At 45.3% G+C, this 15,343-nt stretch overlaps 1 protein-coding gene across 7 annotated transcripts in view; it reads left to right on the top strand.

Annotated features, from left to right (window-relative positions):
* The window catches only part of ppef1 (protein phosphatase, EF-hand calcium binding domain 1), an 82,327-nt gene extending 69,022 nt beyond the window's left edge, over positions 1-13,305 (top strand). For 5 of the 7 annotated variants that reach the window (XM_043700223.1, XM_043700224.1, XM_043700222.1 and 2 more), the window contains 4 exons: positions 2,644-2,750; positions 9,056-9,219; positions 11,023-11,107; positions 12,981-13,305. In XM_043700223.1, the coding sequence (XP_043556158.1) occupies positions 2,644-2,750; positions 9,056-9,219; positions 11,023-11,107; positions 12,981-13,162 (538 nt within the window). In that variant the 3' untranslated portion in view covers positions 13,163-13,305. Of the gene's footprint in view, positions 1-2,643; positions 2,751-9,055; positions 9,231-11,022; positions 11,108-12,980 lie in introns of all 7 variants that reach the window. The other 2 variants (XR_006313107.1, XR_006313108.1) reach the window with 2 other exon arrangements.
* Positions 13,306-15,343: the final 2,038 nt, after the last annotated feature.

Below are 15,343 nucleotides of genomic sequence, written 5' to 3'. Positions count from 1 at the left end.
AAGGGGTTAGGGTCTGGGATGTACTGTCTGAGAGTGTGGGGTAAGGGAGGTTAACTCAAGGGGTTAGGGTCTGGGATATACTGTCTGAGAGTGTGGGGGAGGCAGGTTCACTTGAGGGGTTAGCGTCTGGGGTGTACTGTCTGAGAGTGTGGGGAAGGCAGGTTCACTCAAGGGGTTAGGGTCTGGCATGTACTGTCTGTGAGTGTCGGGGGAGGGAGGTTCACTTGAGGGGTTAGTGTCTGGAATGTACTGTCTGAGAGTGTGGGGGAGGGAGGTTCACTCGAGGGGTTAGGGTCTGGGGTGTAAGTGTGGGGGAGGCAGGTTCACATGAGGGGTTAGGGTCTGGGATGTAGTGTCAGTGAGTGTGGGGGAGGGAGGTTCACTCGAGGGGTTAGCGTCTGGGGTGTACTGTCAGTGAGTGTGGGGGAGGCAGGTTCACACATCAACCTGCTCCCTTTGCCTGTCCCCACTTCCTGTTTTCACCTCTTGCACCAAGTCCTCTAGTTTTGGAAACCCCTCCGTGCTCACTCCCTCATGCACAATCCTCTGCCAAATGGGCATTATGGTGGTGTAGTGGTGATGTCCCTAGAGTAGTAACACTGCTGCTATGGAGGGCCTGTTTCCAATCTCACCATGGCAGCTGGTACAATTTAGATTTGATCAGTTGATCAGTGGTAGTGACTTGGAAAAACTATTGTCTGGTTTATTAATGTTCTTTACAGAAGGAAACTGCTGTTGTTATGTGGTTTGTCCTACACATGACTCCAGACCCACAGCAATGTGACTGATTCTGAACTGACCTTTGAAGTGACCTGGAGGAATGAGTAACAATTGCTGGCCTCACCAGTGGTGTCCATTTGTTTGTGAGAGAATAATGAAATTGCTCTGAATATCAGAACGCATTTGAAGTGATTCCATCATTTCCCGCAGCACAATGTCGGTCCCTTGAAGATTAGCAGGTTTCCTTGACGTAGTGTGAGTCCTGGGTGGTCGAACTGCTCAGTGCAGCGGACATGGGATGTACCCAGCAATGGGCAGGGATTCCGATTTTTGGACTGTTGGGATCTCTTCTGGGGCAGAAGTGACCTATAACAGGAGAGGCACGTTGTACCTCAACTGGAGGGGGGCCAATATCCTGGCAGGGAAATTTCCTGGAGTTATTGGGGAGGGGTTAAACCAGTCCGGCAGGGTGGAATCCTAAATGGTAGTGAGTCAAGAAAAAAAGTTGAGGCTGGTCCAGAAACTAAAGAGAGTAGGACATACATGAGCATGGGGAAGACTGATGAATTAAATTGTATTAATTTCAATGTAAGAGGTCTTACAGGTAAGGCTGATGAACTCAGGGCATGGATGGGTACATGGGACTGGGAAATCATAGTTATTACAGAAACATGGCTGGGGAGGGAATGGACTGGCAACTCAATGTTCTGAGGTATTGATGCCATAGGAAGGATAGAAGGGGAGGCAAGGGAGGAGGTGGACTGGTATTTTTGATTAAGGAAAATGGCTTAAGGGACCTGAGGGGCAACCTTTTCACACAGAGGGTAGTGCGTGTATGGAGCAAGCTGCCAGAGGAAGTGGAAAAAGTGAATACAGTTACAGCATTTAAAAGACATTTGGACAGGTACATGAAACGGAAACATTTCCAGAGATATGGGCCACAAACAGGAAAATGGGACTAGTTTAGTTTGGGAAATCTGATTGGTATGGACAAGTTGGACTAAGGGGTCTGTTTCCGTACTGTATGACTGTGTAACACCTGTGATGTCTGCAACACAATAGATAGGCATGGAAAGCGATCACCGGATTTGTCAATGAACTCCTGCAATTCAGCCTTTTAGATGGGGTATTGAATCCTGAGCTCACTCTCTTAGCTTTTCCTGTGTTGTATGACATTGATTAGATTAGATTACTTACAGTGTGGAAACAGGCCCTTCGGCCCAACAAGTCCACACCGACCCGCCGAAGCGCAACCCACCCAGACCCATTCCCCTACATTTATCCCTTCACCTAACACTACGGGCAATTTAGCATGGCCAATTCACCTAACCTGCACATTTTTGGTCTGTGGGAGGAAACCGGAGCACCCGGAGGAAACCCACGCAGACTCCACACAGTCAGTTGCCTGAGGCGGGAATTGAACCCGGGTCTCTGGTGCTGTGAGGCAGCAGTGCTAACAACTGTGCCACCTTTGCAAGGCTCGAAATGGCATGTTGTTCCCAGCTCTGTTCTTTGAATATATTCAGAAAAGCTCTTGCTCTGATTGGTTTTTACCCATCACCAAATCACCATGGCTTTTAAAAAAAATTCTATCTATTAACCATCACCAGTAAGTCAAGCCAATCAGATATCTACAGGCAAAGCTCATTACAGACAATGCAAACCATCAAAAGTGCGGGAGAGGTAGGAAGAATGGGAAGGGGCTCCCAAATCTGGTATCATTCATATTATCAACTATTCTCAAATGTATGCTTGTGATTTTATACTCTATTGCTCCATTTTATTTCATGGTTCCAGCATTCACAGTAGTTTGTATTTAGTTGTGGAATGTTTTTGATTTGCAGTGTAAACTTGATGTTCCCATTGTTTAACTTTAAGAAATCTTACACATTAATTCTGTTCATTCTTTTCCCCCACACGAAGGGTAAGTGTAGTTGAAGCATCAGCCCTGAAGTCCTTGCGTGAGAAGTTTTATGCACACAAATCCGAAGTTATCGATGCCTTCAAACAATACGATAAAGATCAGACAGGTAATGAGCTGAGAAAAAAAAAGGGCTTGCTTCTGATTGTTAAACTTTGCTGCATTAAAGTTGATTTGTGTTGATTCTGAGATTAGATTAAATTCCTTACACAATGGAAACAGGCCCTTCAGCCCAACAAGTTCACACCAAACCTCCCAAGAGTAACCCACCTAGATCTCTGCACTATATTTTCCCCTGATTAATGCACCTAACACTATGAGCACCCGGAGGAAACCCACGCAGACACGGGGAGAATGTGCAACTTCCACACAGACAATCACCCAAGGCAGGAATCAAACCCCGGTCCCTGAGGCAGCAGTGCTAACCACTGAGCCACCGTGCCATCCCCAGATTCTTGGGTAGTGTTGTGAAAAAGAGGGACCTAGGGGTTCAGGTACATAATTCTTTGAAGTTTGTATCACATATATACAGGGTGGTGAAAAAGACATTTACCATGCTTGCCTTCATTGCTCAGACCTTTGAGTATAGGAGATGGGACTTCATGTTGAAATTGTACAGGATATTAGTGAGGCCTCTTCTGGAGTACTGTGTCCATTCTGGCCTCCCTGTTATAGAAAAGCTGGAGAGGGTTCAGAAGAGATTTACCAGGATGTTGCTGGGAATGGAGGGTTTGAGTTATAAAGAAAGACTGGATAGGCTGAGACTTTCTGTAGGAGGTTGAGATGTGACCTTATAGAAGTTTATAAAATCATGAGGGGCATGGATGGGGGAAATGGTAGGTGTCTTTTCCCGAGGACAGGGGGATTTCAAAACTGAGGGGTGTATTTTTAAGGTGAGGGGAGAGAGATTTAAAAATATATGAGGGCAAATTGTTTACACAGAGGAAGTAGTGGGTGCAGGTAGAGTTCCAACATTTAAAAGGCATTTGGATAAGTAAATGAATAGGAAAGGTTTGGAGGGATATGATTCTGGATTAGTGGTGCTGGAAGAGCACAGCAGTTCAGGCAGCATCCAAGGAGCTTTGAAATCGACGTTTCGGGCAAAAGCCCTTCATCAGGAATAAAGGCAGTGAGCCTGGAGTGTGGAGAGATAAGCTAGAGGAGGGTGGGGAGCGAAATGGACGTTTTGGGCAAAAGCCCTTCATCAGGAATAAAGGCAGTGAGCCTGGAGCATCTCTCCACGCTCCAGGCTCACTGCCTTTATTCCTGATGATGGGCTTTTGCCCAAAACGTCGAATTCAAAGCTCCTTGGATGCTGCCTGAACTGCTGTGCTCTTCCAGCACCACTAATCCAGAATCTGGTTTCCAGCATCTGCAGTCATTGTTTTTACCTTGGAGGGATATGAACCAAGTGCCAGCAAGTGGGACTAGGTTAGATTGGGATTATGTTCAACATGGACTGGTTGGACCGAAGGGTATATTTCCATGCTGTATGACTCTATAAGTGGACACATATATATATTTTGTTGAAGTCAACCTTCCTTGTCTAGCTGGCACAGTTGGTGAAGCCTGGGAGATAAAATAGGGAGATGTCAAGACTGAATGAGAAGGCAGCACATTTGGCAGCAAGGGTAGGGTTTGGGGGTTGAGGTGGGCACCAGTGAGTGACTGACGATATTGTAGTTGATAGTGAGAGAGCTTTGGTAGGAGGTGGGTGCAGTTGCAGAGAGAGACAGTGGGAATGAGTGTGAGGTAGCAGAGAGAAGAATCTGGCACTTACCCTGATGTAGCCAAGGAGGTCATTGATCTTCTTATGACACTGCTGGCTGTTCGTCTGGACTATGAAGGTGATACTGACCCAGGCAGTGACCTCTGAGTGAGCTGCCAGGATCTGATGACATGGCCTCTTGTGCCAACACTCCAACAAGAGGTTGACTCTCCTCTGGGAATCCCCAAATCCTCTCCCCCCCACCTCACCACTGCCCCAACATTAGGACCTCCAGGTCCTATTGATACCACCTTCCCCTTATCTGACGTCTTCAGAAAGGTGAACCTTTGATGTGCAGGGCAGCTTTGCGATGCCAGTGTTCACCTGTGTGCAGAGCGGTCTTTTTAAAATGGCACAGGGTGCCAGGGATGTTGGTCTCTTGGCATTTATCTGCGGGGGGGTGGGGGGGGGGAGGGAGGTGAGTTAAGGCCATCAGAAATAGGAATAGGAGCAAGCCATTCGGCCCCTTGAGCCTGCTGTGATATGATATTCCTCACATCCACTTTCCTGCCCTTTCCCGTAATCCTTGTATCCCCGGTTGGTCAAGAATCTATCTGTTTCCCCCTCCAAGTATGCACAAGTTAGATTTAGATTTTATTTAGGTTGAGTCAGCGAACTGTGAGTGGGAGAGTGGGGCTAGAATCAGGCAAGGGGGCACCTTAAGGATGGGGTAGTTAATGAGACAAAGTCAGTGAGATACCTAAGAGATCTTTGGGTCTTGCAGTGAGAAACATTCAGCGTAGCTGCCTGAGACTGACACATAGCCGAGAAAAGATTCAGGCCCGGAATGGGTCAGAGGCAAAACCCAGGAAGAAAGAGAAAATGAAAAAAAAACTTGAATTATGTTTCCAAAAGGCAGGATAGACCTTGAGATTCAAAGGTAGAGAGTGAAAAGAGAAGCTAGAACAATGCAGGAGGAGCAATCTGATGTCAGATTTGGATTATGGGGCAAAGTGATAGCATGTCCTTGAATATAAGGTAAAACCTCTGAATGGTAGAATCAAAATCCATCCAGCTCATTCTGAGCACAAAGACCAAAATCAGAAAGCCCTTGAAAGAGTATGGGAACTGACTAAAAAGGGGTATGCAGGCTTTTTTTTTTGGATGATTACTGACATAACTGTAATAAAGGTCTCAAAGCAGCTGGATATGAAATTACTGAACCCAGAAATGAAATGGTTGCAGTAAAGGATGTAACGTTTAAACCCTGGCCTCCTGGAAAGAACCTTAAAAATTAGAGAGATCTGATCCTGAACTTAAACAGGATGATGACAATTCAGATGGCTGTCAAGTAGAAAGTTAAAAATCACACAACACCAGGTTTAATTGGTGTGCTTCCAAATAAACCTGTTGGACTATAACCTGGTGTTGTGTGATTTTTAACTTTGTACACCCCAGTCCTACACCGGCATCTCCAAATCCTGTCAAGTAGAGACTTTGTTCCCCGGCTGGGAGAGGATTTAGGAATCAGAAGTTAAAGCCTGAACAGGGCGTTTCTTAGAATCCCTACAGTGTCAAAGCAGGCTCATACTGACCCTCCAAAGAGCATCCCACCCAGACTCATCTCCTGCCACTGCATTTCCCATGGTTAATCCACCTAACCTGCACATCACTGAATTATGAGAAGAAACTGGAGCTGCCTGCAGAACCGACACAGACACAGGGCGAACATACAAATTCCACATGTCCAAGGGTGGAATTGAACCTGGGTCACACGCACTTGAGGCAGGAGTGCTAACTGCTGAGTCACCTTGCTATCCAAATGATCACAGCAGGATTGGAACCTGCAATCTTCTGCTAGCACCCCAGTTAATACCCCTACTGGTAGGCCCTGTGACCAGTTGACCAGTTTCAAAGATTGAGTTCAAAGATCAAGAGAGTGATGACAATTTTGCATGCGTTCAGCCTTAAGGAAGCTTCAAGGACAATGGAATAGTCAAGGCTGAGTTTAGGAGAGACCTGGTCAAAGCAAATAGGCTGAGACAGGGGAAGAGGCATGTACTAAACTGCAGCTCAAAGTAGGCAGTGTTGGTGAAGATAAGAGAGTGTGGTTGGAAGCTCAGCTTAGGATGCACTGGGACGCTGAGATTGCAAACAGATTCAGATTCAAACAAATTCCCGGGGAGAGGAATTGGGTTGGCAGCAAAGGAACACAACAAACTTAGAGCTTCCCCCAGTATTTGGCTTGAGGACATTTCTGGGTGAACAGTTCTGGGTGTCAGCAAAGCAACATGATAAATCAGAGATAGAGTCATAGAGTCATGGAGATGTACAGCATGGAAACAGACCCTTCTGTACAACCCATCCATGCCGACCAGATATCCCAACCCAATCTAGTCCCACCTGCCAGCACCCGGCCCATATCCCTCCAAACCCTTCCTACTCATATACCCATCCAAATGCCTCTTAAATGTTGCAATTGTACCAGCCTCCACCACATCCTCTGGCAGCTCATTCCATGCACGAATCACCCTCTGTGTGAAAACGTTGCCCCGTAGGTCTCTTTTATATCTTTCCCCTCTCCCCCTAAACCTGTGCCCTCTAGTTCTGAACTCCCCAACCTCAGGGAAAAGACTTTGTCTATTTATCCTATCCATGCCCATAATAATTTTGTAAACCTCTATTGGGTCTTCCCTCAGCCTCCGATGCTCTCCCTGTAGCTCAAATCCTCCAACCCTGGCAACATCCTTGTAAATCTTTTCTGAACCCTTTCAAGTTTCACAACATCTTTCCGATAGGAAGGAGACCAGAACTACACGCAATATTCCAACAGTGGCCTAACCAATGTCCTGTACAGCCGCAACATGACCTCCCAACTCCTGTACTCAATACTCTGACCAATAAAGGAAAGCATACCAAATGCCTTCTTCACTATCCTATCTACCTGCGACTCCAATGGAGAGAGAGAGAGAGAGAGAAGTGCTGGTGAGATGTTGTTAGGAAACAATTGAAGACTGCCATTAGGTTTTCAGTGATGCTGAGGATGGATGGCATTTTAGATGAAGAATAACAGGAGCCAAGGATAGATATTTGGGGAGCACCTGAACTAGTGCTGCAAGAGTGAGAGGAGGTGCCAGTGATGGTGATTGTCTTGCTACACTTCGAGGGAAGGGGATGAAAGCAGGAAGTGAACCACCCAGCTGGGCAATGGGGAGGAGCTGGTGCAGGAGGGTGTTATGGTGAAATGTGCCAAAGGCAGGTTAACAAAGCTTGCTGTCTACTCTTGGATGTAGGAGGTTCACTTACAGATGGCACAGAAACCTGTGGTAAATAGCAAGGCGGAAAGCCTGTATACAGGAGATGCCAGGACAATATTGACTGGCTGGTCGGATGGGCAGAACAGTGGCAAATGGAATTCAATCCTGAAGGGTGTGAGGTCACTTTAGGAAGACTAACAAGGCAAGGGAGTATATATGACATGGTAGGACCATAGGCAGGACAAAGGATTGGTGTGCATGTCCTTATATTCTTGAAAACAGCAGGACAGATAGATAAGGTGATAAAGGATGTATATAGGAATCCTGGAATTCCCTTTGTCAATCAAAACATTGAATACAAGAGCAAGGAGGTTGTAATTGAATCTGAATCTGGGCTGTTTGCAACCTCAGCGTCCCAGTGCACTCTGAGCTGAGCTTCCAACCACATTCTCTTACCATCACTGAATCCCCCTGCGGTTACTATTGACCAGAAAGCTAACTGGACTTGCCACATATACAGTGGCTGCAAAAGCAAGTCAGAAACTAGGGATACTGCAGCGAGTAACTCACCTCCTGACACCCAAAGCCTGTCCACAATCTACAAACCACAAGTCAGGAGTGTAATGGAATACATTCCACTTGCCTGGATGGGTGCAGCTCCAACAACAGTCAAGTAGTTTGACACCATTCAGGGCAAAGCAGCCCACTTGATTCATTTACATCCACAAGCATCCACTCCCTCCATCACCAGTGCTCAGTAGCAGCAGTGTGTACTATCTACAATATGCACTGCAGAAGTTTACCAAAGACTCTTAAGCAGCATCTTCCAAACCCATGGCCACTTCTGTCTAGAAGGACAAGGCAGCAGACTCATGGGAACACCACCAGCTTTAGGTTCCCTTCCAAGCAATGCAGAACCCTGACTTGGAAATATATCGCCATTCCTTCACAGTGACAGGGTTAGAATCCTGGAATTCCCTCGCTGAGGCCATTGTGGACCAACCCACAGCTGGCGTACTGCAGTGAATTCAAGAAGGCAGCTCACCACCACCTTCTCAAGAGCAATTAGGAATGGGCTATCAATGCTGATCCAGCCAGTGATGCCCACGGCCTGGGCGTGAATAAAAAAAGATTACAAAGTGCCAGGTCAATTACTGGACACTGGGATTAGTATGGACAGAGTTTTAATGATAGATAGCCGGTGTGGGCACAATGGGCCAAAGATAACTCTATATAACAGAAATGAATTACTTTAAAGACAACCAGCATTTACTTTCTCCGTCATATTCAAGTATAAGCAATTTGTTATGGGTCGGGGTGGTGGTGGGGGAGAAGCTGGAGGATGGCCCTAAATGAGATGCCCATTTAAACAGCTAGTACACACACAATGGGTAAACTGGCCTCCCTCTGTGCCCTAACGCTCCTGTCGCTCTGCAATTTTGCTTGCAGGGAGGATTTCTACGAGTCAGTGGGCGTTGGCGGTGGAATCGGTGCTCCATTTACACTTGCCCTGGCGAACTCTGCGCTCCAGGCTGGTGCGGGTCAATACTGAGGGCAGTGTGGATTATCTCTCCAGCTTTGAAGATCTCCAGATTGAACAGCCCATGAAAGAGGTGAAACCAAAGTAATTGCCCCCTCGCCTTTGAGAAGCCTGACCACAATAATAGAACAAAGTTTGAATCCTGTTGGAGGAAAGCATGGCATCATCATTTATTTTACCTTTTGGAGGACACTGGGGAGTTACCACAAATTGTCAGAAACTCTTTCCAGCCGATATTGCCTGTGCCTGCCTCTGTGGAAAAGCTTTTCAATTTGTCTCAGTCTCTCACTCTTTTTCCAAATCTGCCATCAAGATCAGAATCCTTATTTCTGAAGATTCGAATTGCGGTCAAGATCTTCATTTCTGTCCCAATTCAGTCACAATGTCACCTTCTCATCATCTTATGATGCAGAGTGGTTTATTGGCAGTGCAATGGAACAGCTCTTTCCGGGCAGCACGGGCTGCTTTCTACACTGGTAGCTGTAGTATTCCAGTCAGGAAACACAGATTCCATGTCACAGAGCCCCCTTGTGAAGGTGGGCAGAGAAAAGGGAAGTGTGGAAGGTATGTCAGTGAGGGGGCAGGATGGCAGATAGATAACGTGTAGGCAAAGGGCTGTGCGTGTGTGGGTGAGAGGGGATGCGAGACTAGGTATGTGAGGAGGGGTGACGGGAGAGTAAGTTGTGTGGGGGAGGTCGAGGCTGGGTGAGTTCATGAGGGTGTGGTTTCAAGGATGAAGGGAGGTTTGAGGAGATTATGGGGTGGTAGTGCGAGGGTGAGGTAGCTGGAGTCCGAGATGTGTTGGATCAGAGTACAGTCTAACATTCCGTGGCTCAGTGTTGAGGTAAGTACATCAGGACTGTTTGAGAACACTGACTCTTCACCATAGACACTTGCCACTCTGATGTTTACACTTCCCAGCCAATTCCTGCGTATGAAGTGTGTTATGATTTCAGTGATATCTCAACATGTATCTTGCAAGGTACTTTCAGTGTCCTACCCTGTGGAAACTGCATGATGTGTGGTTTTGATGTTCTGAGTGATTGAAATGGCGATTGCCTCAGCCAGAGGGTGGCAAAGCTGCCTCACAGCGCCAGGAGCCTGGGTTCAATTCCAGCTTCTGGCGACTGTCTGTGTGGAGTTTGCACATTCTCCCCGTGTCTGCATGGGTTTACCCCCCCAATCCTAAGATGTATAGGTTAGGTGAGTTGGCCACGCTAAATTGCCCACAGTGTTCAGGGATGTGTAGATTAGGTGCATAAGTCAGGGGTAAATGGGGAGTAATAGGGTAAGGGAATGGGCCTGAGTGGGTTATTCTTCAGAGGGTAAGTGTGGACTTGTTGGGCTGAAGGGCCTGTTTCCACACTGTAGGGATTCCATTCTAGATGGTGTTGGGAGTTTTCACTTCCAAATATGTCCCTAAGCCCCTCAGCCGACAGAGACACTGGTCGAAATCCCATTTCAAAGCAGTCGAGGAGATATAACCTCCATAGGACAGCAGTGACAATTTGAAACTTTTATACAAATGTTTTGGGAATTTAATAAAAGGAATCCCACCAACAGTTTTGTGCTAAACAGTAAAGATTTATATTTACATACTGCATCATTCGCCACCAAAGTGGACTGCAGCCGGTGTCGTGTATGTTTACCATGTTATTTACTGGTGTAACATTGGAAATGGATCTACCCACTGGTGCTTAGCAAGATCGCACAAGCAACAGCTTGACAATGGCCAGATAATGTTTGTGTGATGTTGTTTGAGTGATAAATGTTGATGCACTGATAATGATTTACATTGAGTAACAGTGGCTTGAAGCACAAAAAGAGTTCAACAAGAGACATTAAATTGTGTTGACTGTCTGACTTTAACATGCAGGTTCAACCAAACCTGATTGAAACTATGTACAGGCATCGGGCAGATCTGGAAATTATCTTTGGAATGATTGATAAAGATCACTCAGGTAAATCAAAATATCTGTTCAACTTTTAAATCAATTTTGTTAATGATTCCAGAGAGAGCTGGAAGGATGACGTAAAGTTTTGTAAGACTTTTACTGTAACAAACGGAACATGAGCAACATGGACTAAACAATATTTATGTCAGGAATTTAGCCTTTAAACTAACAGAAATGAAATTTCCTCTTAAACTTTAAATATGATAGAAATTCCATTTCACAATTACATGACACACAGTTCCTTACGTAGACATTAAATGCTTCCCATTCCAGTCCAATGTGATTCATAAGGAAGTGTTTACATCTCTTCATTTCCACTCCCAGCCTGGTAGTATGTAATTCCAGAGTTGTCTCTCATGTTGAGGGTTTTCTTGAAAACCCATCCTCTCAGCCTCATTTGACATCCACAGGGAATGTAATCTTTTCAAACTAAGCATTGACTGTCAAGATCCAGCTGGTCACTCTCTTTCTCTCTCTGTCTCTGTCTCTCTCTGTCCCCCCCTGCCCCCCACCACCATATCCTGGCTGATTGTCCAGAGATATTTCCAAATCTGTGATTTTCCAGAGGTATTTCTAAAGGTATCTTTGTGGCAATGTGAATCACATGGGTCTTGTATCCAGGCAGAAGTGCTGATTATCTATCCTTGAGACCCTGAATCTCTTTTATTTTTGAAGGCAATGGACAGTTTAATCTAAACACCTGTTTAGATTAGATTAGATCCCCTACAGTAGGGAAGCAGGCCATTTGGCCCAACAAGTCCACACCGACCCACCCAGACCCACTCCCCCACCCCTAATGCACCTAACCCTATGGACAATTTAGCATGGCCAATTCACCTGACCTGCTCATCTTTTTTTTGGATCGGCTGATTTTACATCCTGATGATCGGAAAACATTTTTAGGATTTTGGAGATTTTCCAACCACTGGAAACACAGATGTTGCTGCCACCGTTTCCAGCTGTGAACACCTTACACACTCTTTCTAGCAAAACATCCTCTAAATCGTTAATCATCCTTCATTTTACCTTAAACCAGAGACACACTGCCATATTTGTTAGAATTATAGGATGAAATAGCATTTAAGATTGGTATCCCTAATGAGGAAATGATGGCAATATATAAGATCCCTCGGTTCCAATAAAGCCCATGTTTACCAGTTACCAGCCAATGCCAGCAGATGTATTGGCACTGGTAAAGTGTAAAACAGAGTTGACAACTCCCAGAATGTCCTGGAGAGTGTCCCTGACAATGAAGATAGAGAGATTGGGAATGAAGGGAGAGAGATTAGGAAGTGAAGGGAGAGAGAGACGGGTGTGAAGATAGAGAGGCAGTGAAGGTAAAGAGAAAGGGCAATGAAAGTAGAGAGAGAGAATGAAGGCAGAGAGCGAAAGAATGAAAATAGAGAGATGGAAGTAAAAGTAGAAAGAGGGAGTAAAGGTAGAGAGAAAGAGAATGAAGGTAGAGAATGAAAGAAGGTAGAGAAAGAGAGGGAAGTAAAAGTAGAGGGAAGGGAGTGAACGTAAAGGGAGTAAAGATAGAACGAAGATAGAGAGAGGGGAGTGAAGGTAGAGAGAGGGGAGAGTGAAGATAGAGAGAATGAAGGTAAAGGGAGAGGAGTAAAGGTAGAAAGAAAGGAAGTGAAGGTAGAGGGAGACAGAGCATGGGGTGGTTGGTGGTAACTTGTTGAGTTTGTGAGACCCTTGTTGAAACCTCCATGACTGGGATGTTCAAGCTGCAGTGTGATATGCGGTGGACCAGATTCCCCTTCATAATCAGGCAGAGTGCTTTACTGTCCAGTTGGGGGAGTGCCCTCAAAGCGATATGGCAGAGGAACAAAGTCACCTTGCCCAGTAATCAGCACCAAACTTTTCCCACTAGGAATGATATCCATTGAGGAATTTCGCCAGACCTGGAGATTGTTCAGTTCCCATCTGCACATTGACATGAACGATGAGTGTATCGATGATCTGGCTCGGAGTATTGACTTCAACAAGGACGGCAGCATAGATTTCAATGAGTTTCTCGAGGCTTTCCGATTGGTGCAGAAGGATAATCAATAACATTGTGAAAGAGAATGTCAGGATAATGTAAATATTCATCAAGTGGTACTTGCCTGTGTCCAGTTTCATCTCAACATTCATGTGTATGACATCTGCATGTTAATATACAGGAAATGTAAATATTTTTCTTGTAATAAATTTTATTCCTAAACTTGGTTCATTTCTGTTTTGCTGTATCTAATCAATGGCATCACGCAATTACTTATTTATAATCTGACTACTGCTGGAAAACATATATACTTTATCAAAGATTTCAGGACCATTCACAAGAATACCAATATGCAAGAAAGCCAGTATTTATGCTACACGAAAGGAGAATGCCAATTGGTTGGCAAGTGGACTGAGCTCTGAATAGAGTTTGTAATGGAGAATGTGCCAATCAGTGATGATTGACAGTCAACTGTCAGACTGTTTGAATTTGAAACAAAGCATTTGAAACCATTCCTATTGGTCAGGACATTGTGCTGAGGATTGAGCCAGCAATTGACTGAGTCGAAACAGACAATGTGAGCATAAATTTTATTTCAGTCTGGAAAGACTGGTCAGCATGCTTCCCTTCATGCAGCAGGAATGTTAGTTCCCCCTGTATTCTTGTTCATTGTTCTGGTGAATGTAAAATGAAAAGCTTCCATAGAATGTGCATTTTACTCAGCTGGTCACAAGTTCTGTACAACCAAAAAGTGAATGCAAGTCTTCAGGGTCTCCTCAGTTGCTGCATTGAAGATGATTTGTCCCCCCAGCCCTCTCAGTCCATGGAAGGGTCACCCCTCTGGAATGTGCATCATTGTTTGTGTCACTCCACAAGTTTGTACTGGGTCCCTGGTGGAGGTTGGCTGCACGGGATCCCTGGCTGGGCCTGAACCTGTTTAACAAGGACCACCATTACTCTAGGAGCTCAAAACCTACCAATCAACAGATGGGATCTGTCATAGAGTCATGAAGCCATGGAGCCCCACAGTATGGAGACAGTCGCTTTGGCCAAAACTGGTTCATGCCAGTCAAAATGTTGGTCCATGCTAACCCCATTTCCCTGCACTTGGCCCATATCCTCCTAAAACCTTCCTATCCATGTGTTTGTCCAACTGCCTTTTAAATGTTGTTCATGTACCTGAGTCAACCACTTCCGCTGGCAGCTTATTCCATCTGTGTACCACCCTCTGTGTAAAAAGGTTATCCCTCCGGTTCCCTTTTATTCTTTCCCCTCTAACCTTAAACTGATGCCCTCTCGTTCTCGATTCCCCAACCCTGGCAAAACGACTGAGTGCATTTATCTTATCCATGCCTCTCATGACCTTATACACTTCTATAAGATTGCCCCTCAGACTCCTATGCTCTAAAGAAAAAAGCCCTCGCTTGTCCAACCTCTCCCAAAACTCATAATTGTTGAGTCCTAGCAACATCCTTGTAAATTTCTTGTGTACTCATAGAACAGAGAACATAGAATGTTACAGCGCAATACAGGCTCTTCGGCTCTTGATGTTGTGCCGACCTGTGAAAACAATCTAACGTATACCTTTCCATTATTATCCATATGTATGTCCAATGCCCATTTAAATGCCTTTAACATCAGCGAGTGTACTACTGTTGCACAGCCCATTTCATGCCCCTACTACTCTTTGAGTAAAGAAACTACCCCTAATATCTGTCCTAAATCTATCACCCCTCAATTTAAAGCTATGTTCCCTCATGTTAGCCTTCACTATCTGAGGAAAAAGGCTCTCACTGTGCACCTTATCTAACCCTCTGATTATCTTATACGTCTCAATTAAGTCACCTCTCAACTTTCTTCTCTTCAAAAAATATAGCCTCAGTTCCCTCAAACTTTCCTCATTAGACCTTCCTTCCATACCAAGCAACATCCTAGTAAATCTCCTCTGAACCCTTTCCAAAGCTTCCGCATCCTTCCTATAATGCAGTGACCAGAACTGCACGCAATACACCAGGTGCAGCTTTACCAGTGTCTAGTACAGCTGAAACATGACCTTGTGGCTCCAAAACTCAATCCCCCTACCAATAAACACCAACACACCATATGCTTTCTTAACAACCCTATCAACCTGGATGGCAACCTTCAGAGATTTATGCACCTGGATACCGAGATCTCTCTGTTCATTGACACTGCCAAGAAGGTTACCATTAGCCCAGTACTCTGCATTCCTGTTACTTCTTCCAAAGTGAACT

Source organism: Chiloscyllium plagiosum, chromosome 12 (assembly GCF_004010195.1).
Source record: "Chiloscyllium plagiosum isolate BGI_BamShark_2017 chromosome 12, ASM401019v2, whole genome shotgun sequence".
NCBI classification, from domain to species: Eukaryota; Metazoa; Chordata; class Chondrichthyes; order Orectolobiformes; family Hemiscylliidae; genus Chiloscyllium; species Chiloscyllium plagiosum.
Note: the sequence above shows the minus strand (reverse complement) of the source record. Positions and strands in the feature narration are given on the sequence as shown.